General features: G+C 38.2%; 5 protein-coding genes across 6 annotated transcripts; 1 reads left to right on the top strand and 4 right to left on the bottom strand.

The window, feature by feature from the left end:
* Window positions 1-699: 699 nt before the first annotated feature.
* Window positions 700-14209, bottom strand: carm1 (coactivator-associated arginine methyltransferase 1). Of its 2 annotated transcripts, none has more exons than XM_056752326.1 (16): window positions 13917-14209; window positions 11892-12017; window positions 11567-11673; window positions 11100-11204; window positions 10670-10780; window positions 10220-10397; window positions 10040-10130; window positions 9594-9675; window positions 7200-7285; window positions 6993-7082; window positions 5808-5945; window positions 5621-5710; window positions 5424-5536; window positions 5026-5124; window positions 3101-3169; window positions 700-2957 (listed from the first exon to the last, which is right to left on the bottom strand). In XM_056752326.1, exons 1-16 carry the CDS (start codon window positions 14056-14058, stop codon window positions 2818-2820), a joined length of 1767 nt encoding a protein of 588 aa, XP_056608304.1. In that variant the 5' UTR covers window positions 14059-14209; the 3' UTR covers window positions 700-2817. The 2 variants fall into 2 exon arrangements, with proteins under 2 accessions (XP_056608304.1, XP_056608305.1); XM_056752327.1 differs by having other exon boundaries at window positions 5044-5124.
* A 70-nt stretch (window positions 14210-14279) lies between these two features.
* si:dkey-204f11.64 (uncharacterized protein LOC100537752 homolog) lies at window positions 14280-17495 on the bottom strand. Its single transcript, XM_056752328.1, has 3 exons — window positions 17338-17495; window positions 16333-16459; window positions 14280-16242 (listed from the first exon to the last, which is right to left on the bottom strand). Exons 1-2 carry the CDS (start codon window positions 17425-17427, stop codon window positions 16334-16336), a joined length of 216 nt encoding a protein of 71 aa, XP_056608306.1. The 5' UTR covers window positions 17428-17495; the 3' UTR covers window positions 14280-16242; window position 16333.
* Window positions 17496-18060: 565 nt separating this feature from the next.
* On the top strand, window positions 18061-20256 carry clpp (caseinolytic mitochondrial matrix peptidase proteolytic subunit). The gene is made up of 7 exons (XM_056753769.1): window positions 18061-18150; window positions 18497-18598; window positions 18789-18860; window positions 18951-19047; window positions 19242-19429; window positions 19516-19621; window positions 19707-20256. Exons 1-7 carry the CDS (start codon window positions 18139-18141, stop codon window positions 19931-19933), a joined length of 804 nt encoding a protein of 267 aa, XP_056609747.1. The 5' UTR covers window positions 18061-18138; the 3' UTR covers window positions 19934-20256.
* Window positions 20257-20650: 394 nt separating this feature from the next.
* On the bottom strand, window positions 20651-24854 carry aldh3b1 (aldehyde dehydrogenase 3 family, member B1). The gene is made up of 10 exons (XM_056753768.1): window positions 24696-24854; window positions 23560-23732; window positions 23340-23450; window positions 23085-23205; window positions 22923-23008; window positions 22759-22840; window positions 22279-22671; window positions 22027-22193; window positions 21853-21952; window positions 20651-21683 (listed from the first exon to the last, which is right to left on the bottom strand). The coding sequence occupies exons 2-10, from the start codon at window positions 23719-23721 to the stop codon at window positions 21484-21486; spliced, it is 1422 nt and encodes a 473-aa protein (XP_056609746.1). The 5' UTR covers window positions 23722-23732; window positions 24696-24854; the 3' UTR covers window positions 20651-21483.
* On the bottom strand, window positions 24536-27654 carry si:dkey-204f11.3 (uncharacterized protein LOC100034401 homolog). The gene is made up of 3 exons (XM_056752251.1): window positions 27294-27654; window positions 26937-27069; window positions 24536-24540 (listed from the first exon to the last, which is right to left on the bottom strand). Exons 1-3 carry the CDS (start codon window positions 27609-27611, stop codon window positions 24536-24538), a joined length of 456 nt encoding a protein of 151 aa, XP_056608229.1. The 5' UTR covers window positions 27612-27654.
* Between the last annotated feature and the right edge of the window lie 208 nt (window positions 27655-27862).

Raw genomic sequence — 27862 nt, 5'->3', positions numbered from 1 at the left:
GTTTCCTATGTAAACTTAGATAGAATAATATAATAAAAATCAAGAGTCTGAGAATTGCCCTATTCAGATTGGTCAGAGAAAACTTTTTTATCCTGAACAGAAATTTCCATTATGAGCCACCAAAGTCCAAGTACACTTAACCTAGTGCCAGGTTGTTAGCCGGATCTCTAGAATTCTCAGCTGGTGTCTCTGTGGTCCACCTAGAGAGGATACAAGCCCGTCACTAACCTGAACAGGGATTTGCGGTTCACTTCACCTGAATACAGACACCAAAATACCCTTCTTCCACGCAACCACAATTTACATTATAAAGGACTTGGTCCTGGAATTGATCAGGCCACATATGGGCAATTAAATGAAGATACACCCTCAACAGGGAGCAGAATATCTTTAAACCCTCAAACCTATGTTGTGATCTGCTCAACTGCTGTGGACTTTCAAATGATACGAACATGCTTATGATGATTCTTTGTTCATATAAGATAAGGTATTTGTCTTATCCAATTCCGGAGAGCTTGGAGTGCTCCGAGTTGAGATAGGAGGAGAGGGGGAGAAGAAAACAGATGTGAAGTTGTGAGTTTGATTGGGTGGAGCTCTGTTTTTCTCAGGATCTGGTGCCCCTTTGGTGTAGACATTGTGGAATAAAGTAACGTTCGTCAGGATAAAACACCTCTTCATGAGTAAAATTTTTGTGCACTCTCAAAGTCAGAACATTTTATTCCTTTGCTTCACTGAATGCATACATAAAAATCACCCTTTTCAGGTCACCCCAAATCATCCCGATGTTCTGATATTGCTTTACACCTGCATGTCTTTTGTTTTAAATTTAAAGCTGCTTTTTATCTGTCCAGTGAAAATAAACACTAACACGTGGCTGTCAATACAGATCATTTTCAAGGACATAAAAGCATCATAAGAATCTGTTATACGTCTTCTGAATAGATACAGTAACTGTTTGTGAAAAACAGAATAAAATGATCTTGTAATATAATTGTAAAATGAATTTATTATTGATTATTAATCAAAGCTTTTGTTATCCATTTTTCTCACAAAAAGCTATCATGTGGCTTAAGATGACTTGAAGAGTTCAAAGCTTTATTATGGTACATTTATGTCGTTCTTGGTGTTAAACACCGACAGACTGTTGTCACAAAAAACAGCTTTGACGTTCTGAAAATATACTTGTGTTAGCTAAAGACAAACAGGTGTCAAACAACATGAGGTATGTAAACTTAAGTTTCATTTCAGAGTAAACCAATCCACATATTCCTTTACTTTTCAGGAATCAGACAATACCCATTTGTGTGACTGGTTTACAAAACAGAAACACACAAAACAACCCTTTAAAAAAACAAATGCCACTATAAGTAGCCACACATTTTGGGACTTCTCCAACATTTAATTTGCTCCATTTTGTATGTTGCTTTTTTGTGAAAGAAAAAGTTAATTCTACAAACTAGCGGACATGGTTTCTTTTATCTCATGATCGCTGCTAAATCAAACCAAATGAACTGAATGTGTGTGACTGGAAGCAATGCATATGCATACAACTTCAAAGTCTTTGATGGGGCTATCATGTGCCCGGTGTAAGAGGGGAAGGATGGAGAGAGGGAAGAAACAGAGTTCTAGCTAGTTAAGTTCCTCATCTTCTCCTTCCTTCAACAAGTCTTACAACACGCAGAAGTTGACAAGAAAGGATTCGGGGGTGTAAACTAAGATACTGCAATTCCAAACTGTTTCCTGCTGCAGTGGTCAGCATGTCCAAAGATATCCTTCTGTATTCCTTCCCCCGGAGCCAAATGCCTTCCCTGCATTCCACAGTCCTCCTTGGCTGGTAGCAGAGGGTTTGGGGCTGGTCTTTTTTCCCTGAAATCTGTCCTTATAAATTGGCTGACTAAATTCATTTCCAGTCAATTTTTAAAGGGAGTCAGATTGGTGTCATTTTGGGGTAGGGGACTGACAAACCATGCCAGAGACACTTTAGGAAACACCAATCAATTTGGGACTGCACTACATTAAAACACACTCGATGAACACAATCGCAAATGGAATGAAAGTAAGACGATCTCCATCTATGCTGTGGTCGTCTACAGGCAGGTTCCACCAGTACCGTGCTCGTAGCCGAAACACCATCCACAGCATGCGTCCATCTCTTCTGGTGAACGATGGTAGGTTACTAACATCTAGGTGGTCGTCTAAAGACCATGCTGAACGAATAGAGATGCTAAGGCCAGTTGATGTCATGGATAACGTAAAAGCTGACAGTTAATGGTTTAAATTGATCATAAATTCACATCCAGTCATTGACAGCATTTGTGCAGCTAAAAAGGTGGGAGTTTGTGAATTAAGAGGGAAGGAGTGCACATGAGCACATTCATAAAAAAAGTCTTGTCCCGTTGTCAGCGTTTCTCCATCCGATTCCTTTTGCATTGGGTGTCGAGTCTGATTTGTGCTTCACAGCATACTTGCAAACAAGTGCTGCCTCCTAGTGGCTGGTTGTGGAGCAGACTCAGTGTTGTTGGTGGTGGAGGAGAGGGTATTTAAGAGGAACAGTTACGCACCGTTGACAGGTCTGTGCGTGCTGACATTATAGGACTGCGGGACGGATATGTACAAATAAAACACCAGTGAGAGCAAGAGATAGAATTTAGAATATATATATACGTATACATGTATATCTATATATAGATAGAGGATAAAGTGATGGTCAAGAGACTGGTGCACTGGTTTTGGTATTTTAAATTTGGCTGCGGTTGGTTTGTAGAGGGAGCAGGAAAGGGGTGGGAGTTCTGGACATGCAGAGGCCATCCGTTTGCCTTAGCTCCCGTAGTGCATGGTGTTGCTTGGGATGGCCATAGGAGACGCCATGGAGATCGCTGGGCCGCCCATGGTGAACTGGTTGGTGACGGGGTAATAAGGACTGCTGCTGCTGGGACCCTGCTGGGCAGTTGTGGACCCTGAGGAGAGAACATATCCATGTAATGTCCATGACTAATCGGACCACACACTTACATTACACATATATAAAAAGCTACAAGGAAAAGAGCTTTATAGCCGTGTTTATAAACAGAACTTGTACCATGAGAGCAGTCCGACTTACCCTGGACGATTCCTGTGCTCATGATGGATCCCATTCTGGAGTGAGTGTGATTCACAATCCCTGTGTTTACTGTCGGTGGAACAGAAAACTAAATTTAAGTTACAGTGAACATGTATACATATAGCTTATGTGACAGTTTGTGATTATAAATCAAACTTGAGTACCCAGTTTACGACACTCTGTAAAAGATTTTTAGAAGAACGCATATATTAAAGGGGTCATATAATCATTAGATGCATTCAGCTGATAACTGAAAGTTGGGGAAAGTTCATTTCAATACAAAAACCCTGACGACCTGACCCCTTTAACATCATTAAATATTTTCTATTTTAGTTTCTAACAACGTCTCCAGGGGGTCACACACCGGACAAGAAGCACAGCACCACGGCATATCGCGTTTGTGTAACCTAAAGTTCAAAGAGTACTTTGGATGCAAGATTTTAACTTTTTTTGCTTTAACTTAATTTGTAATCTTTTTCTGTATAGATAACTTTTGAATTTCTTGCACATGTTATTTGCTTGGTAGAAGTAAACTATGAAAGCTGTTTCTCAATCATTTCCTGTATTCTTTTTGTTCTCTCCAAACAGATAAATGTAACTTGCAGCCTAGGTTAAAGTAAGTATTTACAGAGGATGTAAAACATAACAAGTAGCTCCAGAAAATGCTTGCAAGGATCTGTTTTCAAACCTTCTCAGCCCCTTCTCTTGATGATAATAAGTACATTTATAATGATGATGTTTGACAGGTGTTGCTTTTTCAAATACATGTTGTAAGCAATTCAAACTCGTAGTGATTTCAGATCAGCAGTGTTGGAAAGAGTTCTGGAAATTTGTACTCAAGTACAAGTAAAATTACTGGTGTTAAAAAAGTAATTGAGTAAAAGTAAAAATTATTCTTCTATAAACCTACTCTGAGTACTAGTTACTTGTTACTTTTTAGGTGGTGTTATTTGATGAATTAAGAACAATTATTAATAATCAAATTTGGAGATTTATATAGAAAATAGCTACTTCTACGTACGTCTTTACCCTACTGATAAAGCTTATAACTGGATACAGCTCACACAAAATAACCATTCAATGTGTTGCTCTGTCTGTCAGTCTATCATGAGCTCAGTTTTCCAGTTAAAACCATTTATGCACTTTCAACACTGTTCAACCATGTGTACTAGGCCTCACAATGCAGAAATAATAAATATAAGCCCAAAATACGGCATGCAACAAATTTGTAACCTAAATTGCATTGGATTAGCATTAACTGTCCTTTCTGTAGAGGAGCTGGCTGATCAATAACTCAACCTCAAGCCATCCAAGATGTGTGTGACATTATTTCTTAGGTAGAACAATAAAAATGTCTATCTTTGAAAAGCCTTTGTATTGTGTACCTTTCCCGCTTTGACTTTCAAGTGCTCAAAACTGCCATTTGACACGAGCCCTGCCTGACGCAAACCTTCGTTCTCCATGATTAAACTAAATTGGCGGCAGATGTCTTGAAATCTATGTGACGCAAGCTTTCTAAGCACGATTTGAGTGGACAGGGTCACGTGATGGGACTGATTTTTCTCCTTAGCCAATCACATGAAAATTACACAAAGTAGCGATGACAATGTGAGGAAAAATAGCGCATTAAAAGTACAGATACAGTACTAAAAATGTACTCAAGTAAAAGTACACTGTTTTTAAACTACTTAAAAAAGTACAATTCCTGAAAAAACTTCTCAATAAAGTAATTTGAGTATTTGCAATTCGTTACTTTCCATCACTGCAGATTGGGCAGCACTTCTTAGTGATCAAAGAGCCGGGCTTCCCAGACAAGTTGCTCAAACACAATCAAAACCGTCGTGATCCCATAATCGCACTAGATGGGTCGATTTATGCAACACTGTATTGTCATATGTGTTTAAGTGTGGGTGTAATATCCGTACGTGCATGCGTATCTGTACCAATGGGGATGAGATTGTTGTGGGAGACTGTTGAGCCACTGCCACCAATGACAGTGCTGAGGTCATAGGCTGCAGGCATCCCTGAAACAGAGCGAGAATGAGCAGACAGAACTCAACAAATTACACACCACGACAACCCACAATGAAGGGATGCTCAGCTGAAGTCTTGTAGGGCCACTGCAAAATTTAGTTTCTAATAAACACCCCATACTGGAATATCAATTTGGAATTGGTAAGATCATCAGGAGTGTTTTTTGGGGGGTTGAGATAAAGCAGGCAGGTCAATGGCCCGCCAGGACAAGAGCTGCATGGCCTTTCTGTAACTAAATTGGTAACAGACACAAGATGCTTTCTTGTGATGTACACGTGTGCTGATGTACCTGACACACCCATGCCTTGGCTCATGCTGTAGGTACCCCCAGTATTCCACATGTTCTCTGAGGGAGAGCTATAATGTGATCCTGGAGGCGGGGTCGGCGTGGTGCCTGTGTACCTACAAAACGCAACAAAATATAAGCAACACATGGCTACATCCTCCTATCATTTTCTTTGAGCGAGAAGCAACCCTTCTACTTACCGGAAATAGGGATTCTTGAGATCAAGTAGATTACTGGACTTGGAGCCTGTCTGGTCCACTTGGGCAACAATACTGATGTCATAGCTTTGTCTGTGAGAGGAATTAAGAAGGGAAAAACAATTGACTATTTTTATGAAAAAGGGAAAGTCCCACATGGAGGGTTAACAGAAGAGGTGCGTGTCTTCACCTCTTGTTGGCCATTAAAACAACGGTGCCTGACATTGTGTCTCCTGCTTTAGCGAAGAGGGGCGACTGAAGCAGACAGCGAACCTGGTACCAGTGAGTGAGGGGTTCTGTGGGAGCTGTGGAGAGCCACACAGATATCCTGTACAGACACAGACAGACAAACACCACATTTCAAGTCGTAAATATGAATGGTCACACAACTGGAGTTCATTCACGTTTATACACTGTGGAACATTATAGATCACATATTAGATTAGATTAGATTCAACTTTATTGCCTGCTTTATATGACTGTGGAAACAGAATCCCTAAGTATCACAAGTTTTAAAGACAGGTATCATAATGCTTTTTTAAACTCTGAAATTGGTTTCAGTTTGTAAAAATGTTGGCTTACATGTGAACACATGAAAAATATGCCAACCGCTCAAGGGCACTTCTCCCACTCATGTTATTGCAAACAATGTTGGCCGTTACAGGTTACAAAGACTAATGACACATAATGACAGGCCAAGATGAGACACCTATTCAAGTTATACAGAGAAGATAGAATGAAGGGCATATTAACTACTACAAACTACATCATAACATTAAAAGGTCTATAGATTTATGTTAGAAAAAAATTGGTGTGGGTCAGGCCATCCAGAGAGGGTGTGAGAGATCAGTGGGAAAAATTACAATGGTATTCAAAAGTGGCCCAGAACCGTTTGCTTTCCTACATTCTTCAAAATATCTTCTTTTGTGTTCAGCAGAACTGTTTGGTTAGGATTCTTCTAAATATCTTTCTCTGTGTTCATCAGAACAAAGAAATCCATACAGATTTGGAACAACTCGGGGGTAAGTAAATGATGAGCTGTTCCTTTAAGACAATGAATCCAATTCGTTGTGGATTGGTGAGTGCTGGGTTCGTAGCAAGTATGCCCACAAAGATTTGAGAATCACTGGTTTAATTGTCCCTTTAAATGCATTTCCCCCAAAATGAAGAAATTAGTACAGTTAAAACACGCACGCACGCACGCACGCACGCACACACGCACACACACACACATATATATCTGAGGCCAGAGACAGTGTAAATGCAGTGCAAACAAAATAAATTTTTCACTTGGTCCAGATTCAGACCTTGTAAAGGGGACAAAGTTCTTAAAAACAATTTAAGAGTGAAAAGAAGGGGATTTGTGGGAACTTACACTGATCCCACGAATGCCACATCAAACCAGAAAGCCAGTCCGTGCACAAGGCCTGAATGCATCATGTGAAATTTAAAGGGAATTTCTATCCTGCAAAAACAAAAAATGAGGAACAAATAAATATGACAAAACAAACTTTTTTGTCATATCAACTGCATACCTTTCATAAATTATAAAAAAAAATCATGTATTTGGTAAAATACATACTTGTACAGGTCCTCTTCTTTAGCTTCTAAAAAGTTGACTGTGTATTTGACTGATTTGGCCATCAAGATCCTGATATCAAAAGTGTCCTGAAAGAAATAAGATAAATCAGAAATGGCGGGATAGCATAATATAACACTCTGTTTAGGATGATGAAGCAGCAAATAAATCAGGATAATAAGCTGTTAGGCCTCCTGTCACGGGCTGAGTAATATAGTCTCAATCCTAGCTCACAGGGCTTTCCTGCCTTGGCTTTTACTCTGAAGGCTGCTACTACAGCAGCCCTTAAAGTCAAATCAGTTCATCACAAATGTCTGCACAGCTGACTACTGCTGGATGAACGACAACTCACAAGGTGTAAACTAAACATATACAAAATGCAGTTCTTTTAGCCTCTTCTATTAGCTCACAGAAAGTGGAAAAAGAACCTGAGAGGAAAATAAACAAACAAGATTATATATAGGATTGCAACTACTTTACTCTAAGTTCAACATTTGTAGAGTGCTTGTATATTTAAAAACATGCAAAATAAACTTTCCTTCACATGCACACATTTATACGGTACCTCTCTTACCATACACAAACAGTGCGCTAAGAAAGCCAGACCACAAAATATAACCTTTCATCCCAAGCATAAAGTCAAGCACACAGACTTTAGACATAGCATCCTGTATTACACTTTCACTTAAGATATATTTTAATCCAAAGAGTATGCTGCCCTTCTCATATTTACCATAAACATTCACACTGTTCTCATTTGGTCTCCATTTACTGATGTGCAACTTAAGTACGTAACTAAATCCTGCACGTATTTACCCCGCTGCCTATTCTACATTCTCAAGTTATATTTACACATAAATCTATTCTCTGTATTTAAAAAGCAGGTTTTTTTAACCTTAACAGACCCAGAGAGCACTTAATACTGACTGTAGCGCTATGAGTTATTGAAGAAATATGCAATACAATAATACTTAAAGTTCCTAATAATATAAAATATAGTTAAATTCTGAAAATGATATAACCTGCATGTTAATTCTTTCTGGGAAAAAAAGCATCACCCTCTCTGGTTTGCCAGTTTGTCTATAGATAACTTTCATAACTATAAATCTTAACTTCATAACGTTTTAAAATCACTTGGTTATTGCAAACTATGCACATTTGCTATCATTCGATCATTTTTTATATATCTCGCAGTATTACTCCTAACCATCACAGACTTTCGGCTAATACCAATACAACAGATAACACAGAAAACCACCCACACCCAGACTCTCAGCCTACTACAGTTTTCCTTGTTTTTTTACTTTAAAAAACATTACTTTTTTATGACACAATATACAGCCGCAGAAAAAAATTAAAAGACCATTTTGATTTTCAAAAAATAATCTAAATTTTACTTGTATATGTTTAGGTAAATTTATAATTTTGTTTCATTGTGTGTACAATATTTCTCCAGAATTCAAATAACAATATTGTTTTTATTTGCATTTATTTGCAGAAACTGGAGAAAAAAGGTAGAAATAACAGAAAATATGCTCTAATATAGATAAATAAAGACGGATCTATAGGCAACGTAACCCAACTCGCAGTCGTACATTAACCAAGTGGGCGCAGAAATCATTCCCTGCGTTCCCTTCAAACAATCAAGCTTTTGATGTGTAACCTCTGAAGGGAAAACCCTTCAGTCTGTTTAAAATTCACTTGGCTAAAGGAGGGGAAAAAAAAGTTATTTTCCGTTTATTTGGACTTTAAGTGACGTAAGGTGTCCCCTTCCTGAAGGGCCATTCGGAGGAAGATATGTCCTGTTTGGAACCTTCAATTTTGTGGACATAAATAAATTAAGATATTTGATATTGACACAAGCAAAGGGCACAGACCTACAGAAAGATTTTATTCTTATCACATGTAGCTTTGTAAACGGTTGGCATCTAGAATGAGTTTGATCAGCATTTTATTGTTCATAGCAAAGGGGCTCTCTCAACTTAGATTTTACAATTTCTCAATGAATACGATTTTAAGCTTCATATATGCACACCTCAAAATCCCCCTACAGAGCCCTGGCACATAATAAATCCCAATTCAACCGCTGGACACAATACATCTAAAAATGCTGATTTAAGGAAAATTTGGAATGGCCTGTTAATTTCCCCTACAGATGTATATAAATAAATCTCAAATAGCTAAAAAATATCACAAAATCGCTAAAGAACTACTTTGCCGTGTTCTCCACCCCCTGAAGTTCCTTTACAGACCCTTGCTCAAGAACGCTGTATGTTAAAACATAAGCTTGCGTTTTGGCTTTCTGCCTCATAAACATCCCAAACCTTGGCTAACGATAAAAAGAAACAAAATTACACACCCAAGCAACTAGTTATTGAATTCTCTTTTGTTTCATACCACAATAGGCTGTCTGAAGTATTCATCTACTGCAGCTCCTCTCAGCGCAGACAAATCCACACCATGAAAAGATGGCTGATACCTGAAAAACAGGAAAATGTTTTGTCAGCGTTGGCTCAAAAGACATCAGAAGGCCTAAAACTGGGCAAACTACCAGTCATCTGCCACTGTACACAAATGACTCCCTGTTTATTGACACCTTGACACATTGACACATGTTTATCATTTTGCAAATTTCATTAACATTAAGTCATTTAGCAGAAGCTTTTATCCAAAGCAACTCACAAATGAGGTAAACAATGGAAGCAACTGGAACAAGATAAGGACAAACGGTCTTATGGGCTTACCACCGTATGCAAAGCTAAGTACTAGTAAAAAGGTAAAATGCCCACTTATTCACTCTGCTTCTACGTTTGCTATTCCCTGAATCTCCACAAAGTGCTCACCAGAAATTGGCTTTAGTGAACTGCTCCATGTAAAGCTGCTCGTCTGTGAAAGGGGCGAGGTGAACGTCTCCAATGGTAGGGAACATTTTTCCTGTAAACACAGAGGTAAGAGACGTGTTGAGCGCAAAATTTGTTTGACTGCTTCTTTTAATTGAATAAACCCTTGTTTCTCTCACGTACCGTTGGGCTTGAGGAATTTCTTGGCATGAAGGTAACTTTCCAGCATTCTTTCATTAAACAGCATGTAGCCCATGGGCTCAGAGATGATAATGTCCACCTGCTCAGGTAGAGTAACCTCCTCCACTTTTCCAGGAATCACCAAAACACGCTCAGAAAGCCTGTTACTGTTTACCAGAACCTGCAGATGCACAATTCATTTACATCAGCACTGGTTTCAAAGAACTGAGGCCAAGTTTCATCTTATTACACACATGTTTGTTAAAATACTGAATGTCAAGATGATCGATTAAAAATTAATGCTGGGAGCTAAGCAATACAAAGGCCTGTAAAAATATAAGTATTCTGTAAGATTGGAACTTGCATTATCCACACATCCTTGCCCTTCTTATCTTATTTATTTAATATTTAAGCCAATTTGATATTTTTTTGCTTTATGTGGATTAATCATACCTCAGCATGTTGAGCCATGGTGCTGGCCTCCACAGCATAGACTTTACGAGCACCAGCCTGAACTGCAAAAAACGACAGAATCCCAGAACCGCAACCTACATCCAACACCACCTGAGAAAAAAGAGAATCAATATTATCTAGGGGACCAATTTCAATTAAGAAGTCCTCTCACAACATTAAGCATTTTATTTTCAAATGAATTGAACTCAAGTGTTTTTGGAGTGTAGCAAGTGTTCAAATGTACAATATTTTGGTCTAGACAAGATTAAAGTGTCATGACATCCTTAATTAATGAGGCTCTTAAGAACAAATACACGATAATCTACTCATAAAGAGCAACTCAGCATCTATGAAATTTAATGTTTGTGCATTTGCAACTAATCTTCATGTGGAAATCCAAACAGCAGGAGATGTAATAAAGAGACAGTACTTTGTCTTTGAAGTCAGTATGGTTCTGGAGGATGGCTCGTTGATATGTTCCAGTTCGGACGTAATCCTGCATCATGTTTTGTTGTTGAGAGAGGTAGCCATAAAACTGAAACAAAGATAACAAGTGTCAAATATTCCCCTTAGAATATTCCCTTGTTTAGCAAACCGTTTGAATTTACATGAATCTATTAATAAAGTTGTCAATTTTTTGTAAATAAAACCATTCAGATAAATCAAAATATACTTATAAAAGCCATAAAAGGAATTCAAAAGAGTAAATGTTGAATGAACTTCAATAAGTAACAAAATGTTGGTTTATAAAAAACAGGTCTACAGTTGTTTGTCAAAGGTTGATCTAGTGGTCAATCCCAAAGGCCGTGTACTTTCTTGCATTTCATCTGTGTTGATTCGTCTGAATGGATTCATCAAGTGATTACTTTGCATATGAATGTCAGAAGCCAAACACACCTGGAAATACTGTACAGCTGAGGACTCCTCGGTCCTATCATTAAAGACAGATCGTTCACCCCCATGTCCACGACAATTCTTCAGGAGGTTATAGAACGATGAAAAATCTGTCCAACACAAAACCAATGGCCGGATTACGACACGGGGCCATAATATACATAGCATCACGTCTTCATGAATCTCTTCTAAAGTATCATGCTTGCACATGACACTAGTATTAAATGGTCTTATCTGTAATGTATACAAAGACTCTGCTATATATAGAACTCTAAAGCCATTCTCATTTTAATTATTTTGTGCAAACAAATAGTATAAGAGTTTTTACCTGCTGGAGATGCAAACTGGAGGAGGACACTGTTACAACCCAAAGTAACAATGAAGGATTGTTTCCCAACACGACTGCATTCTGTCTCACTTGACACTGAACACTTAAACACGCACGTATCTTCATCTGTTGAGAAAAACACACATCCACAGATGTCCATATTGACATGATAATGATTTAATAAAGTGATTATAAACAAGACTGTTGCTTAAAAACACTTTTATAGTGGTCCATTCCCTTCTCGAGACTAATGATTAAGCTATTCAACGAAGGACCTTTATATTTGCAAAAAGTTTCAATGCCAACCAAAGTGCTCATTTAACATGAACAGAACAGATTTGCTTATGGTTTATTATAACAGCCACGTCCCCCGATAATGTTTTCGCAGGTTTCTGGTGGTGAACTTATATCTTTGAGGTTGCTAGGGAACAACATCATCCTGCAAATCAAACTACACAAGTGCCATTCAGAGAATTTTGCATTGGATGGTGCCATACCACCTGCCCTTACAACCACCGCAGCCGTAAACGGCAGTGCCAGAATGAGGGATTCTGTCATTTATTTCTCCAGCTGTTGAGGGATTATCTTTCCACAGATTATGTCGGTCTTCATTAATATAATTGAGCCGATAGCAACACAACCTCGAACAAATCTGAAGAAACCAGCATAACAGAAGGCATGATTGAAGTATAGACAGTCTGAGATTTTGAATAGGATTAATGATTGGCGTCCGATGTTTATAAATGAAAGATTTGCTCTTTGGGCTCTTACAAATCCTTACTAAACCGTTACACCAAGCTAAAGAAACAACAGGTTTCCCGGAATAAAAGCAAAAGAGCAACAAAAATGGCAAACATGGCAAAAACATGAAATCTGGAAGAGAAGCTCAATTACTTCCCTAACATGGCTTCAATCTAACATTTATGAGCTCATTCACATGTGCATATCACGCACCAGATTTCCTCATCCGTCTCACCGGTATGCATTTTTAATAAAGGAAAAAACTTTGTTTTAGCATGTAAACTCTGCGAAAAAAATCCATTCAAACACAGTTGGATGTGAATGTCTGTCACGCATCTGTTTGAGCGAAGACATTCATCTCATCCGCGGGGCATCAGCAGCATGGGCTCTGAACAAAAGCCCTGAGCGCTGAATGAACATGCGGGACACTGGAGAGATGGAGGCGGGGGACCCGCTATTGTTCCCCGCAAAACAAAGATGAATTGCCAAACGGCGCTAGCATAAAAAAACACCGCGTACTTTCATTTGACCCCAGTCTGACAATATAGTAATAGCATAGTACAGTATAGTAAAGTGGAAAGGCGATGCTATTAATCAAGTAAACTCAGCATCCATTCAAACCACCGACCAATAGACGTTGAATGGATTTAATTGAACGTAAGATTCAAAGCTTGCACAAAGAAAACATGTGCTGAACAACAGAGGCCACCTTGAGATCCCTCGAGCACTTTTTGTGCCTTTCTGAAGGCGTCATAGTAAGACTGAGGATCAGACTGCGGCTAACTTTATACGCGCCAATCCTTATTCCCAAAGCGTATCCCTGCCTGCTGAAAGTACGTCCGTAAAGTAACGTTACAACAACCTCATCCACGGGACATGTGCTGACCCCTTTGTGACTGTAAAAACACACATTCTTCACTCGTTGTTGAAATGTTACAGCTCGTGATAGTTAACGTAGCTGTGTGGCAGCTAACTATAAGCAGCTTAACATAATACAAAGTGTTTATGGATGCTAACAGGCTACGATCAACGTGGTTTGTGTCGTGCATGAGAAAACCAAACCCCTGCCTCCAACAACATCACGTTTTAGACAGCAAGCCCGGGTTAGACTTAAAAGCAGCATTTGAGATACGAACTTAAAACGTTCTGATCCAACGTTCACGCGCGAACGGGCAGTCCAACACATACACATGCCGCACACACATCACTATCATTTGGCTAAGCTAGGGTATCACGCTCATCTGAGGCCGGATACAAAGTCTTTAAAAGCCAGTATCTACTCACTGTTTGAGAGGCTTATCAGAGCCGCATCTTGGGTGGTTTTAATCTCCAGTCGCAAGGGCTGCTGCTCTGAATGTCGCTGTATGTCTCCATTGGCGTCTCCGATGGAGAGGAGGCGCACGCCTGAGAACACGGACACCGCCATCTTCGATCTGGGGAGAGGCAAACCGGCAGCTCGCAGCGGCTCAGATCTCCCCTCGAGTCAGTGGTCAAGATAGGCCTGACTTACTACTGCCTCCACATGGCCACATCTCTTTTTTCTTAGCAGTAGTTCAATCCCCAGGCGCAAAAAACAATACACACAAGTTTAGTAAAACCACAGACAAATATGAAAATAGTGTAATGGATATTATTAAAGGAACTGTGTGAGATTGAAAACTTTTATTGCATGTGAAGGGCAGGCACAGCACAAATATAACAGGATACGCATCTTTCCTAAAGGCTGGAATTCCGACTTTTAAAATCTAGACATCAAACACTTGCAGACTTTTTAAAAGTTTCAGATAGAAACACACCGACTGATCAAATCTGCAGACTGGCACAGACTTTCTGCAACAAGTCCAGAGTGAAAATCTAAACAAGTATTGTAGTGTATTACAATGTTCAGAATTTACAAAAGGACAACAGCTATGAAGTAGAAACCCATTACACAAAAGTATCAATATAATGCAGCAAAATACAACCATTTTGTTGCTTATTGTTATAACTCTAAATCTGTATAACATGAATATTAGATTTATTTTGTACAATTGTTGATGACTGGTTGTTGCTATTGCATATTGTAATGCACAGTTGGTTTATGATGGTGTTGTAATATTTTAGATTTTTTTTGCAAAAAAAGGCAGATATTAGTCCTGTAAGCATTCAAAAACAAAACCCAAGACATGTGTGAGGTAAACTGAGTTAAAAGGTTACCTACGCAGCACTGCTTTATAATGTACATTTGCATGAATGATTTGCATTAATGTCCAGTGGTCGACTCATAAAGTTATAAAATGAAATAAACACACACGGTTAAAGAGTAAATGCAGAAACAGACCAGCTGGCACACTTAGAATTATTATTTGGTGTTCTAGTTCAAACAGTAAAGACAGAGAAAGGCAGCACCCTTTAACCAACACAGGTATAATTCAAATTCTCTTTTGTTAACACTGTTATGTGTAACATAAGAAACTTCAAAACAATGCAGAAACACTTACAGACTAAAGAAAATACATTTAGAGAAAGTAGTACCTCATACAATATTCAGAATAGGTTAAGACAGCATTGATCTTTATGAAAAAGAACCTGAGACTCAAGATATATTTTTCCTTCAATACAGCTAAATGGTTTATACATTTAAATGTCTTAATAACATGTTAATTAATTATAAATTGTAGATAAGCCTAATTGCATCGCGAAAAAACATTGTGATTCAGTGTTCCATCATAAACAACACCACATTGTAACAAACATGCTGCGTTCACCTTTTTCTGTGTAATGATATTCAAATAGACTTGGCTAACCTGTCAAAGAGTTTTTGCATTCCAGCTGTCACTTTATCAATGGTCCTTTATACATGTTTGTAAAAAACAAGACTTTAAAGGGACAGTCCACTCAAAAATAAAAATGTGGTCATCATTTATTTAGCCTCGAGTTGTTCCAAATTTGTGTACATTTTTTGTTCCGATAAAGACAGAGAAAGATATTTGAAAGAATACTTGTACCCAAACAGGTCTTGGCCACCATTGACTACCATAGTGGGAAAAATGTCATGGTAGTCAAAAGTGCCCCAGAATTGTTTGCAGTCCTACATTCTTCAAAATTTATTTTTTGTGTTCAACAGAGGAAAATAATAAAAAAAACAATTGTTCCTACCATGGTAGTCAATGTTGGCCAATAACTGTTTGGTTACACACATTCTTCCAAATATCTTTCAATTTGTTCATCACAAGATTAGGAACAACTTGAGGGTGGGTAAACGAATACAGAATTTTCCTTTTTAGGTGAACTGTCCCTTTAAAGCAGAACAGAACTGAGCACTCTTATTTCCTCCTGTTTCTCCTAAAGTTGAAATACCATGAGCTTTAATTTTTGGACATGTATCTATGTTAAACAATATATTTGAATGTTTTTCTTCATTAAATCACATTATAAAATGTGTGAGACTTCAAATAATCTTTTTTTGCAAATACACCTGTCACATGTAGTGTAGAAGTAGTGATGATCCAGATGTGCTGTGAAACGCACCAAGTAATAAGATTTTGGGCACAATTCAAAGTTGTAGTGAAAAAAAACTCATGTAAAAGAGGAATGCTCAGAAGATTCTCCAGATTCTTTATGTTGACTCCTTGGGAAAAGAGAGAGAGTTGTTCATATTCCTGTCCAGGATAAACAAAATAATTCCACAAGTAGTATCAGAGCTGACTGTTAATAATACCTCAGAACAGTGCACAAGATTTAGGGGGTCGGAAGGGGTTGTCGTTGGATGGAACCCCCATAAGAAGTGGGTCCTTACTGGCATTTTGTAAACAGAATGTTTTAAGGTCGGATGCAGCTTGAGAAACCTAAGGGGGGAAACACACTTGTGGGTTAACAAGTGAACACACTTTGTGCTGTTTTGTCACAATTGTATTGCTGTTTATATTTTAGCCAATAGGTTTTAGTGACTGTCTACATTGTAATGATAACATGACCCAAAATAGCCTTTACAATAGTTAGAAAATGAGACAACTTGCGCACGTCTCCTTTTCGCATATTGCACTCAATGCTGTATTTATACAAAAACAGGTTTAAGCGTGATATTTCTGGAAAGCATGACATAATCATACGAATCACGGGGTCTTTACTCAATTCGTGGTTAGTTTAAGAACACATAAATAAGTGTGTATTGGGTACAGTGGTAATGTGGTTACTAATAAGGATTTTTCGGCCAACAATTGCGCCACTGTCTCGCGACCAACAAAGAGCTCCAGTGTCGCGCGACAGAAAGAGTTTAAAATCTAGACTAACTACACGAGGAATAGTTTTAAGCATTTGTGCTTTGGCCTGAATATAATACACCACAAAATACAAGGATGCGGAAACGTTTCTGCTGGTTGACAACATTTGATTGAATCAGTTTACAAGCAAGTTGTCATCCACCGGTGAAGGCGTATAGCCTTGACACCAGATGGCCAAAAACGACGGTGATTGAAGTCTTTACAGGCCACGACTGTCATTGAAGGCGAACAGCTGTACTGCGTTACACTTTATTTGTATGAACTATGTTGTAAAAGCTCACATCAAACGTAGTATAGACAGTAACACGGGTTGTCCCGATAAGCAGCATTTCCAGAGACTGTCAGCCGTGAGCAAGAAACAAGTCTGTCAAGTCACACCCTGTTCAGTGTTCGCAAACATTTCCGATCTTTTGGTTAATTTTCGTTTCTTTTCGTTAACTCACCTTCATTCTGCGGATGCCCGCTTCGAGTCGCAGCTGCTTTACGGATTTGTGTAAAAGCACCAGGCTGTTGTTTGCGCTGTTGGTTGACATGTCTTCTGACAGAAAGTTTTCAACAATGTCAAATCGAGAGTGACTTCGGAAACAACCATCTCAATGGCGCCCCTGTCGTATGCGAAGCATCATTGCGATCACCCGTGGCGTTTCCTTCTCGTTAAACGCATTTTGACGTAAATACACGAAATATAATTAAAGAAAACATACTGCATGCCATAATAACAACAACCGATTTTAAAATACACTCTTTCTTTAGTCTCAAGATTAAAATAAATATAAACATCCTACTCGTTAATGGTATTAAATTATTGTCAGTGCTTTTTAGAATGTTTTTAATGCATTAGATCTGAAGCATAATTTTGATTGAACATATTGAACAAAATATACATATACAGTGGCAGTATGTGTTAATAAACAGGTAAAGTTATTAAGCAAAGCACTAGAAAAGCAAATTCAAAGTACCAATATTTTTTTTTACATTTATGCTGCGAAGATATAAGAAAATGAAGAAATGTTATATTAAGGAGTCTCCTCAATCCTATTTTGATAAATCAAATGTTCTTATTATTTAGATCGTAAGTGTCCTTGACAAGGCTTGAGCTCGTAGAACTGGAGTCGCGCCATCTAGCGCTCATGCGCAGTCTAACATTAGATTACATCATGTGACAGCGGAGCTGTTTCACGGTCACGCTGCCGAAGATCACATCCGGGTTAACAGGGGTCGTGTAAGTGTTGCTCAACAGAAACATGTTATTGCAAGTGAGTATGAAACTGCCTTCTGTATATAAAATAGGAAATTATAAAATTGTGATAATCATGTAAGAAATCGAAACAACTCTTACTACAGTAGCAATGACATACTTACTGATCCAAATCCTAATTGAAGTGTAAATATTAATTTGCCAGCAAGTTTGCAGTTCTTCACATGGCTTAAACGTGTTCAATTCTAAGTGTTTCCTTCTGTTAAAACTTTAAATAGTGTCAGAGTCTTGTTTGATCTGTTTATGTGTACTAATAATTGTAAAGTAATACTAAAAGCGTACAATACTCTTGCACAAAATGGGAGAGTTCCTGTCTTGACCAACGATCATTGTTGTTTTTAAAGAGGGTCTTACAATGTGGTTCTACTACACTGAAAGGGATTCGCTCCATTCATCAGACTGCGCTATGGAGAAGTCCTCTTATACCCATCGTCGTGGAGCAGACGGTAAGGGCAAATTGGTTGGTTTTTCTTTTTTGCTTGCATTAACCTTGATAGTTATCATCTCTTTAGAGGGAAGTTGTAGAGCTCATATCATCTATAAAACTACATTTGAATGACTCGCGAAAATATGATAAATGATACAGTTGAAAGTTGACAGCTACCTCAAGTCATTGCAACATTTGGTCTGTTTCAGGGACGTGGAGAGCGTGCATATGACATCTACTCAAGACTACTCAGAGAGAGAATTATTTGTGTCATGGGTCCAGTAAGTCAAATATTAGGAGAACCCGGATCAAAATATCTGTATGTGAGTTTTCCTCATTGTTTAAATATTTGTGTTTAATATTTTATCTAGATTGACGACTCCGTGGCCTCTCTGGTTATTGCTCAGCTTCTTTTTCTCCAGTCGGAGAGCAATAACAAACCTATTCATATGTACATCAACAGCCCCGGTGAGTGAGTCATTTCACAGAAGAAGTTTGTCTACAAAATCTTAATTATAGGAGGATATGTCAAAAACAAAAGGTCTTCATATTGAAAAGCTGTAAAATGGACAGTAATTTTCTGAAATTAATTTTCAAGATCTATTTTGGTGCTTTGTTCACATGCCTTCTCCTTGTTGTCCTTTATTTTAAATCTATTATAGGTGGTGTAGTTACAGCTGGACTTGCAATCTACGACACTATGCAGTACATCTTGAATCCCATCTCTACCTGGTGCGTGGGCCAGGCTGCCAGTATGGGCAGTCTGCTGCTGGCGTCAGGAACCGCGGGCATGAGGCATTCCTTGCCCAATGCGAGAATCATGGTGCACCAGCCTTCTGGAGGTGCAAGGGTAAGAATGAATTTAAGGATGAACCACTGAACAGAAAACCATAACTATACAGAAAATAAAATTGAAATGTACATATATAACTACAGGGGCAAGCAACAGATATTGCAATCCAGGCAGAGGAGATTCTCAAGTTGAAAAGACAGATCAACATTATTTATTCAAAACACACAGGCCAGCCTTTGGAGACTATAGGTAACTGCCTTTTTTATTTTTTATTTTTATGTGGAATGTTTTATGGGTTTGTGTCTTCATCAAAACATTTTTTGTCCTCACGTAGACGGTGTGATGGAGAGAGACAGGTACATGAGTCCGATGGAAGCTCAGGATTTCGGGATCATCGACAAGGTCCTTGTTCATCCTCCACAGGCTGGCCAGGATGAGCCAGAACTTGTTCAAAAAGAACCTGCCAGTCCTGCGAGCACCTCCACCTCACCTCAGCCGCAAGCCTCAGAGCCAGGCCCACCTGGCAGCAACCCCACCTCCTCCCACAAACCTGAACCCTGAAATAGACTTCATGCAGGAACAAACAACTGTGTTACTGGTTCAGTGTTTCTGATGAGATGTACCCGAGAGGACAGTCACCTGCGCACGCATCTGAACCCTTTGACCTGCCTTTTGTATTTGCTATTTTATTGATTAGTCTCACTAGGTCTAGGCTTCTGAAACAGTACTGGAATCTGGACCTAACTAATGCAAATTAGAGAAATGTGCAAGACCTTATATGTTTTTGAGAATACAAGATTCCAGTGCAGGGTTTGATGTCTGCACTTGGAATGTGTGTGTACACATATTTATGTCACATAAATAAAATATAGGTTGTTAATCTACTTTTCAGTTTTAATATAATCACTGTTAAAAAAATTAAAGAAAACATTTTGTAGATAATGATTCAAATAAATAATCTCATAAAAGAAGCTAGTTTCTCTTCCAAGAAGTAAATGTACCAAAATGTATAATATATTCTACAGCACTATTAAGATGATCACAAGCTTTATCATTTATGGTAAGTAGTAGTAATTTAAGTTTTTCAGACTTTATTTTTGGACTTTTTACACACATACAATGTTTCTTTATATTTAACAATAAAAAATACTATACTACCCGATCTGTATGGCGAAATATGTAGACCATAGTAAAATATTACGTATTCATACATAAATCTACAAATGCCAACTTTTTTATGCAATGCTGTACAGACACAATGAAGCTTGAGTCACCATTGGCTATTACAGTTTTTAATTAACTCGCCAGACTTTATACATAAAATGCATGAATACAAATGGAAAAAACATACGTTTTTTGAAATTTTCTTTGTTTTCATATTCATTTTGATCTATATTAGAAAATGATAGTATTTTACTTTACTTGCCAGACTTTTTACAGGAATTGCATAAACAATACAAGTGAACTAAAGAAAATAAACGAAACCTACTTTTCTTTATGTTTCCATTTTAATATTTCTTTAAATTAACCATTTTCATCAAAAAGTAAAAGAAAGCACACCATGTGATGTGATGCGTCAATACTCTTTACATATCAAGAAGTTGAGTGTGTAAGAAAAGACGACAGAGGGCGCTCTCGGCTAAAAGAAGCTGCACTGTCCAGGCAGGAAAGATAGCTGAACTTATTCTTTGCATCCTACCTTAATCACAGGCCAATAAAATGGGAAAATGTACTATCCATTAGCTAAATAAAAATATTTTTGTCACCTATTTGGGAATTTACTCGCATTGAAGAGAGTTGATAACATGTAACGTTAGATAACAAACTTGCATGAGCCATTTAATGACTATGATTCTGACTATTCGGGTGCTCACCTGTATATATTTTAATCAACAGAGCATATACAATTTAGCAGAATTATGAAAGATACATGATTTCTAGTAAATATGTATTTTAGTGTGCGTGTCTCAATGCTGCACTCTGGTGGAATATTGAAATATGTGCGCAGTCATTTAATATATCTTTATATTATTGGAAATCCCAAGACAACCTTCTGACCAAACCTCAGAATGTCATGCCTTTTTTATTTTTTGAATGGAAGTGATTGCCCCTCACATAACAGAGCACCCCGCCCATCCCCTTTTCTTGGCAGTGGTGGCCCATCGCAACCAGCTGAGATTGCTCTCTGTGTAGGGGGGGTTGCGCAAGACGTTGACGCGTTCCAGTACCCAGCCCCTCAGCATGCAGCCGCGCTTGTGACTGAACGTCTCAAAACCCCAGCGGCCGTGATAGCTGCCCATCCCGCTGGCACCTGCATCAACATGCAAAAAAGACATCTTGTTTCTCAGAACTCATTCATTTGCAGCATTATTTGCCTATAGGAAGTTGAGGGTGTATTATATAGGAACGTCAATTTGCATGTGCTGTTATTGTTACATTAAAGAAATAGATTTATACTGTGTGTGCACTGGTACACTTACCCACTCCTCCAAACGGTAAACCAGGAAGAGACATGTGAACTATCCCATCATTGGAACAGAAGCCTCCACTGCTAGTTCTCTCAAGAACTGTGGTCACAATCTTGAAGAAAAATGTAAGCATCCATGTATCTCAGACTTAACATTTTAAATAAGTTTTATTTGAACCCTCCATACCTGAATCTCATCTGAAAACACATAAAGTGCAAGAGGTTTTTCTCTTTCATTGACGAAATTGATTCCCTCATCGAGAGACTTTACAGTCAGAATAGGGAGGATGGGGCCAAAAATTTCCTCTTGCATTAGAGCATCCGACTCCTGCACATCAACCACCACTGTGGGGGCTGAAGAGAGAAAGAGTCTATAACAGACCTGCAAGTGAAATGTGTCATTGATTGAATATTTGTCAAGGCACTGCATACTACTCACCAATGTACTTTTCTTCTTTGACACTCTGTCCTCCGATCACCACCTTCCCCTCAGACCTCTTCAGCAGCTCAACCAATCGGTTCCAGTGCCTGTCTGTCACAATCCGACCCAAATCCTTGGTTTGCTGGGGCTCAGATCCATAAAAGCTCTCCAGAGCTTCTTTGATAAACGGTATCAATAGATCCCTCGTCTCAGCAGTGCATAAAACATAGTCTGGAGCCACACAGCTCTGCCCTACATTGAAAAACTTGGCCCAAACTAGCCTCTTAGCGGCAGCTTTCATGTCTAGATGGCCATATAACAAGCAAGGACACTTGCCACCAAGCTCCAGAGTTACCGGGGTGAGGTACACGGCAGCAGCTTGGAGGATGCAACGAGCCACGGATTGAGAGCCTGAAGGAGCGAGAAGGTGAGGTTGAAGCAAATAAAAATGTGACAGGTTTTATTCAATCCATTATAGACGACTATGACAACTCCTACCCGTGTAGAATATATGATCATATCGGTTCTCCAGCAAAGACTTGGTCTCCTCTGGTCCACCACAGACGACAGCATAACAGTCCTCCAAGAAAAAAAAGCCACACATAAGCCTATTTATAAGAGTAGATTTAAAAAATGATTCATAATGGAAACAGCAGGAGTACCTTTGACAGATACTTGGGAATGAGTTCAGCAAGAAGTTTTTCAGTCGACGGACTTATTTCTGACGGTTTGAGTATCGCACAGTTACCTGATAAAAAGACACCAAGTTAAACACAGTTTAGATGTGTCATATAAGGACTCATGACAATGAAACGTAGATGTACCTGCAGCAATGGCACCTATCAAAGGTAATACAATGAGCTGTAGAGGGTAGTTCCACGCTCCAATAATCAAAACGACACCCAACGGTTCCATGCGTATGAAACAGTCATCTAGCATTGTTGCCTGAAATGCAAATACAATAACACAGGTTTCTTTTTTTATTCTGCATTGTCATAAACAGATTTGCAGCAGTGGGAAATGGATGATGGGTGCATATGCTTATAATGCAACGAAAAGATTTGGAGTGTGAATCTCACCAGGTTTGTGCCCACGTAACTGGGCTGCATCCAGGTGCTCAAGTTATTGATTGTGTAGCACAGGTCATTCACCACCATATGAATCTCCGACAGCACCGCCTCAAATTTGGGCTGTCAGAAAGATGAAATAAATGCATCAATTGAAACTTGTGGGTCAAATTTTAAGAAGCTACTTCAACTTTAATAGGCTACCTGTGGACCTGCCCGTGCTTGTTAATACCTTAGCAAGGTCTTCATGTAGTGCTTCTATAATCTGAGCTTCATTGTCTTCAAGCATTGACAGCATGGCCTCTAGCTGAGCTAGACGAAATTGGATCGGAAGAGTCACTCCTGAGCGGAAAGTGACCCGCAGCCTCTCCACCACCTGTTTGTGGCTCTCCATTGTGAACAAGCCTGTTTGACACGAGGTTGAGTAGAGAACATGTTAATTTCCTTATTCGTTTACCGAGTAATTTGAGGGATGCTGAGAAATCATTTAGACAATCGCGTTTATTACTGGAAGTAGGCGAGCTTGTAATGGTCTTCAAAGAAATAAAGCAGGGATTGCATGTAAATCAATGTGTTAGACAAGTTTTATTCCTCTAGGGGGCGCATGAAACCCACGAACAAAATCCTCCACTAGACATTTACAACATTAGTAACGTTACGTTTGCTGCCTTAATAAAAATTATTGCAAACTAAAGCTTTTAATCGGATGTAGTATATGACAAAAAATCCTCACCAGCAGCTTACATTAATAAAGTAGCTCGGTGAATAATAATGTATAATAATTATTGTCCAATAATCGTGATATTAAAACATCTGGGCAGGTTAAAACTAAAAAACATTCTTAGAAACTGTAAGAGGCATTAACGTAACATTTCAGATATCCCAGTAGGCCTAGATTTTAAGAATTGTTATTTAGATCGCTTGTACCCGACAAATGATAAAAACTTCCGGGCCATTAAGCCACGCCATTTTAGACGTTTTCATAGTGATTGTTTACCGAATATTAAACGTCTTTCTTCACATAGTTTGACAGCAATTACACAAAATCTTCCGTTAAAATAAACCAGTTTCTACTCTTAATCACAGAGAGAAACACAAGAGCTCGTTGATATGGTACATGTCACAAAGAAATCCTTTTTTTAAAGTTAGCCAATGCATAATATAGTATCACAACAGATTTGTTTTCTCTCTGCTAGCCGAGAAACCAATTACTCTGCAACATAGAACAGAAAATGAAGCATAGTTTCTGAAACAAACAAAACATAGTTTGTTTCAAAACATTTGTTTAACACGGATCAGCGGTTTATTTGAATGTTGTTGATGCATGCGAGGCATATTTCACAAAGGCAAGATCATCTTTAAACTTACCTTTTAAAAAAAATAATTCACTTAAGAGTCAAACGTCTAGATTTCACTGTTGCACTGTATTTGACTGTATCACATGAAGAGAAAGAGTAGTTCCGGGTTTTTCTTTTTTATTCAGCAAATTCAAGTTTGTCGGGTTTGACTTAAACCCAGACTGACCTTCTTGAAAAACCTGCTATTGCCTTAATTTATAACCCCAAAAAACATTAAAGGACTTATAATCATCAGTACTATTAAAAGAGCACAGCGGCAGAGCAGAACGTTAGCTGCTTTTTGCATAGAAAATATTTATTTATCAAAACAATTATTAATGCACGCAACATGAGTTTCTTACAAATGGCCATGACACAGATGATCATAATTATATTAAATAAAAGTAAAAAAATAACCACATACAAATATAGTGATAATAATAACTGGGGTTTGAATATTGTTTTCTCATAGCGTGATATCACTCTATTTCCAGTAACACATTTGTTAATGCACAGGTGCAGCTGCAGCTGTTAATGTTTTGGTTAACAAAATGAGTCAGTTTAACGCTTGAAAGGTTCAGTAGTTTCATATGGTCGTTTCGCTGGGCTGAACTAAGTCTTTAGGCTTATATTTATATCCCCTTGTGTAGGTATGGTTTCAGACATTGCCCCAGGGAATTTCCGTTTGACCCCAGAGCTCCGTTCTACTTTTTATTTCTTGCTATATGTACATGTTGTTTGGTGTTATTTTATCAAACACTTTGAAATAGTCATAACTTATTAAATCATATTTTTAAATGTTGTTTTGTTGTTCATGTTGTTGTTCACCATACATAAATGATCTCAATGGTTCATCTGGTTTCATTAAATAACATCAGTTATATGGATCTTAAAGGGTGTCTCATTTTTCATGCATGCTGGAGTAAGATTATCCTGCCTAGATACAAAATATTTTTTAAAACTACTTTTTGTGTCTTTTTGTATATTTTCACCGCCCTTCAAATGTTGTAAAACTGTCCTTCTCTAATAATTTAAGGCATCTTATCCTGCTTACATCATTTCTTAAAGATGTCATGCTTATAAAATCATTGTTCTCATTCCTAGAGGGTCACAGGTCTGCAGAGTTTAGTTCCAACCAGCTCCAACCAATACCTGCCTGGACATTTCTTGTGCCCCTGAAGGCCTTGAATAGCTGGATCTGGTGTGTTTATTTGGGGTTTGAGCAATGCAGACCTGCAGCCCTCCAGGTATTGAGTTTGAAAACCTTCTTTTCAACATTAAGATTTCCATTGTCTTCCCAAAAACTAATTTCTATTGTATTTTATGTGATACTGTAAATGTGATTTATTGAAAACCCCATTATACATTGCATTGTGGTTATCATTATTGTAACTGCTTATGGTCATCACAGTGGTCATCTGGCATAACCCTTCATACAAATTCAAAACAATCAGAGACTACGAGACTATAAATTTGCAACGCAGCTAAGTGATGATAGAGTAACATTGAAACTCTCAAGATGAAGAATATACTGTTTTTACTTTTGTTCTGCAATATTAGCTTTGGCTGCTGTTTAATGCACTGGGTTAAACAGCAAACTGGAAAACCACTTGTGTGAATGGGTCTTGCCTATAGTAGTGGAACGCAAAATAAAGCAGATTCTTTGAAGGGGAGACTTGAAATCACCAGAGATGATTAAAAAAGCATGGTGTGAGGAGTCACCGCCCTGTGCCCTTTAGAGGTCGTGGGCCCCTGGGCAATTGCCCAGTTGCCCACATGGTTAATCCGCCCATTAGAACAACACAAAGCCCCTGTGGGGCTGAACAAAAACCAAGCTGAAATAAGGCTTTTGTTCATTTTTACAGGTGGCAGTATTTAAAAAAAGCTTTTTATTTCTTACATCACAGAAAGTAAAATACAAATTGAATGTCAACAATTTACACATTCTTCACTATTTAAATTGTTTTCTGTTCTCTGAAAAAATTACATTGACATATAATAAAGCACACCCAATGTTACTTTAAAATTGTACTGCTTCCCTGGAGTCCATGTTCTATTACCGCGTAGAACAGGCATTGCAGTATAATGTAATATACGGTTAATGTACAGTAATTAATAATGTCATAATTCAACAGCAAAATTATTTAATAATATACCCAACAATATAGCCTACTCTGCCGCTGCAATATACTCTTATATGCTGATGTGTTTTATTGTGATCTATGAATTTAAAAATATTTAAACAAACAACTCAAACGATAAAAACAACTACCACTGACAAGGATAACTGCGAAAACAATGATGCAGATGATCGTCCCAATGATGGCAACAATATTGGCAGTCAGAGCACAGCAACCAAAAATTCTGCCACCAGATACATCTCTCCTAATCTTGAAATGTATTGCCTGTGAATACACAAATGCAAATTTTCACAATGACTGTTCAGCGAAATGGCATTTTATAATTATATGAAAAATTGTATTGTAACAGAATCCATTAGTGGGTGCAGATACATTTTTACTCTAGACATTTATGCAGTATCTGAGGATTATAATAATAGCTCTTCAGAAATAAAACAAAACAAATAGTTCAGGTCTTTAATAGAATTTTTAGGATTGCTTTTTTTTACCTTTAAGGAGCATATTAGCGCAGATGTACCCAGGAACATGAAGTTGCAGAAGGTGACGGTGCATACAGAGCACCGTATGTAGTCCTTCACCTTCACTAGACGATAACCTTTGACCTGTTGCGGGACTCGGCGGTTCGCATTTCTATTTGTTCTGCGAGCCCTATCCTCGGTCTCAAATTCCATATCTGGATTTTCAATTTCTGCAGTCTCCATTTCACCAATTTCAATATCCGGAATTTCAATATCCGGAATTTCAATATCCGGAATTTCAATATCTGGAATTTCAATATTTGGAATTTCAAACTCAAAACCTTCCATATTCAGACTTCAATGAGCTGTAGAATTATTCAGAAGGACAAATGATAAGTAGACAAGATGTATGTTACAGAATACAGTTCTTATTGTTTTCATATCTGACTTACATTTATAACGGAATGGGCAGGAAACCTCAGACCAAACCAATAATGGTCTCTGAAACCTGTCATATGTTCAATAACCTCTTTATGGACCTAAGTACATATTATTAGTTACTGACCTGTTTTGTGGTGAACAATATATGCACAAAACAA

Source organism: Triplophysa dalaica, chromosome 7 (genome assembly GCF_015846415.1).
Source record: "Triplophysa dalaica isolate WHDGS20190420 chromosome 7, ASM1584641v1, whole genome shotgun sequence".
In the NCBI taxonomy this organism is placed as follows: domain Eukaryota; kingdom Metazoa; phylum Chordata; class Actinopteri; order Cypriniformes; family Nemacheilidae; genus Triplophysa; species Triplophysa dalaica.
This window is presented reverse-complemented; position numbering and strand designations above follow the sequence as displayed.

What these genes read in the sequence shown, in the direction of transcription:
- carm1 (XM_056752326.1), bottom strand. Translation starts at nt 14,058, where the DNA reads ATGGCGGTGTCCGTGTTCTCAGGCGTGCGCCTCCTCTCCATCGGAGAC. An exon ending in CAGCTGTACAGTATTTCCAG is followed by an intron (nt 11,205 to 11,566) that starts GTGTGTTTGGCT and finishes TCTTTGTTTCAG; the next exon opens with TTTTATGGCTACCTCTCTCA. An exon ending in TGGTACAGATACGCATGCAC is followed by an intron (nt 3,170 to 5,025) that starts GTACGGATATTA and finishes TTCCACCGACAG; the next exon opens with TAAACACAGGGATTGTGAAT.
- si:dkey-204f11.64 (XM_056752328.1), bottom strand. Translation starts at nt 17,427, where the DNA reads ATGTCAACCAACAGCGCAAACAACAGCCTGGTGCTTTTACACAAATCC. An exon ending in CGGGCATCCGCAGAATGAAG is followed by an intron (nt 16,460 to 17,337) that starts GTGAGTTAACGA and finishes TTCCCCCCTTAG; the next exon opens with GTTTCTCAAGCTGCATCCGA.
- clpp (XM_056753769.1), top strand. An exon ending in TTATTTGTGTCATGGGTCCA is followed by an intron (nt 18,861 to 18,950) that starts GTAAGTCAAATA and finishes TATTTTATCTAG; the next exon opens with ATTGACGACTCCGTGGCCTC. An exon ending in AGCCTTCTGGAGGTGCAAGG is followed by an intron (nt 19,430 to 19,515) that starts GTAAGAATGAAT and finishes ATATAACTACAG; the next exon opens with GGGCAAGCAACAGATATTGC.
- aldh3b1 (XM_056753768.1), bottom strand. Translation starts at nt 23,721, where the DNA reads ATGGAGAGCCACAAACAGGTGGTGGAGAGGCTGCGGGTCACTTTCCGC. An exon ending in TGATCATATATTCTACACGG is followed by an intron (nt 22,672 to 22,758) that starts GTAGGAGTTGTC and finishes TCGCTCCTTCAG; the next exon opens with GCTCTCAATCCGTGGCTCGT. An exon ending in TTTACCGTTTGGAGGAGTGG is followed by an intron (nt 21,684 to 21,852) that starts GTAAGTGTACCA and finishes ATGTTGATGCAG; the next exon opens with GTGCCAGCGGGATGGGCAGC.
- si:dkey-204f11.3 (XM_056752251.1), bottom strand. Translation starts at nt 27,611, where the DNA reads ATGGAAGGTTTTGAGTTTGAAATTCCAAATATTGAAATTCCAGATATT. An exon ending in CGCTAATATGCTCCTTAAAG is followed by an intron (nt 27,070 to 27,293) that starts GTAAAAAAAAGC and finishes GTGTATTCACAG; the next exon opens with GCAATACATTTCAAGATTAG.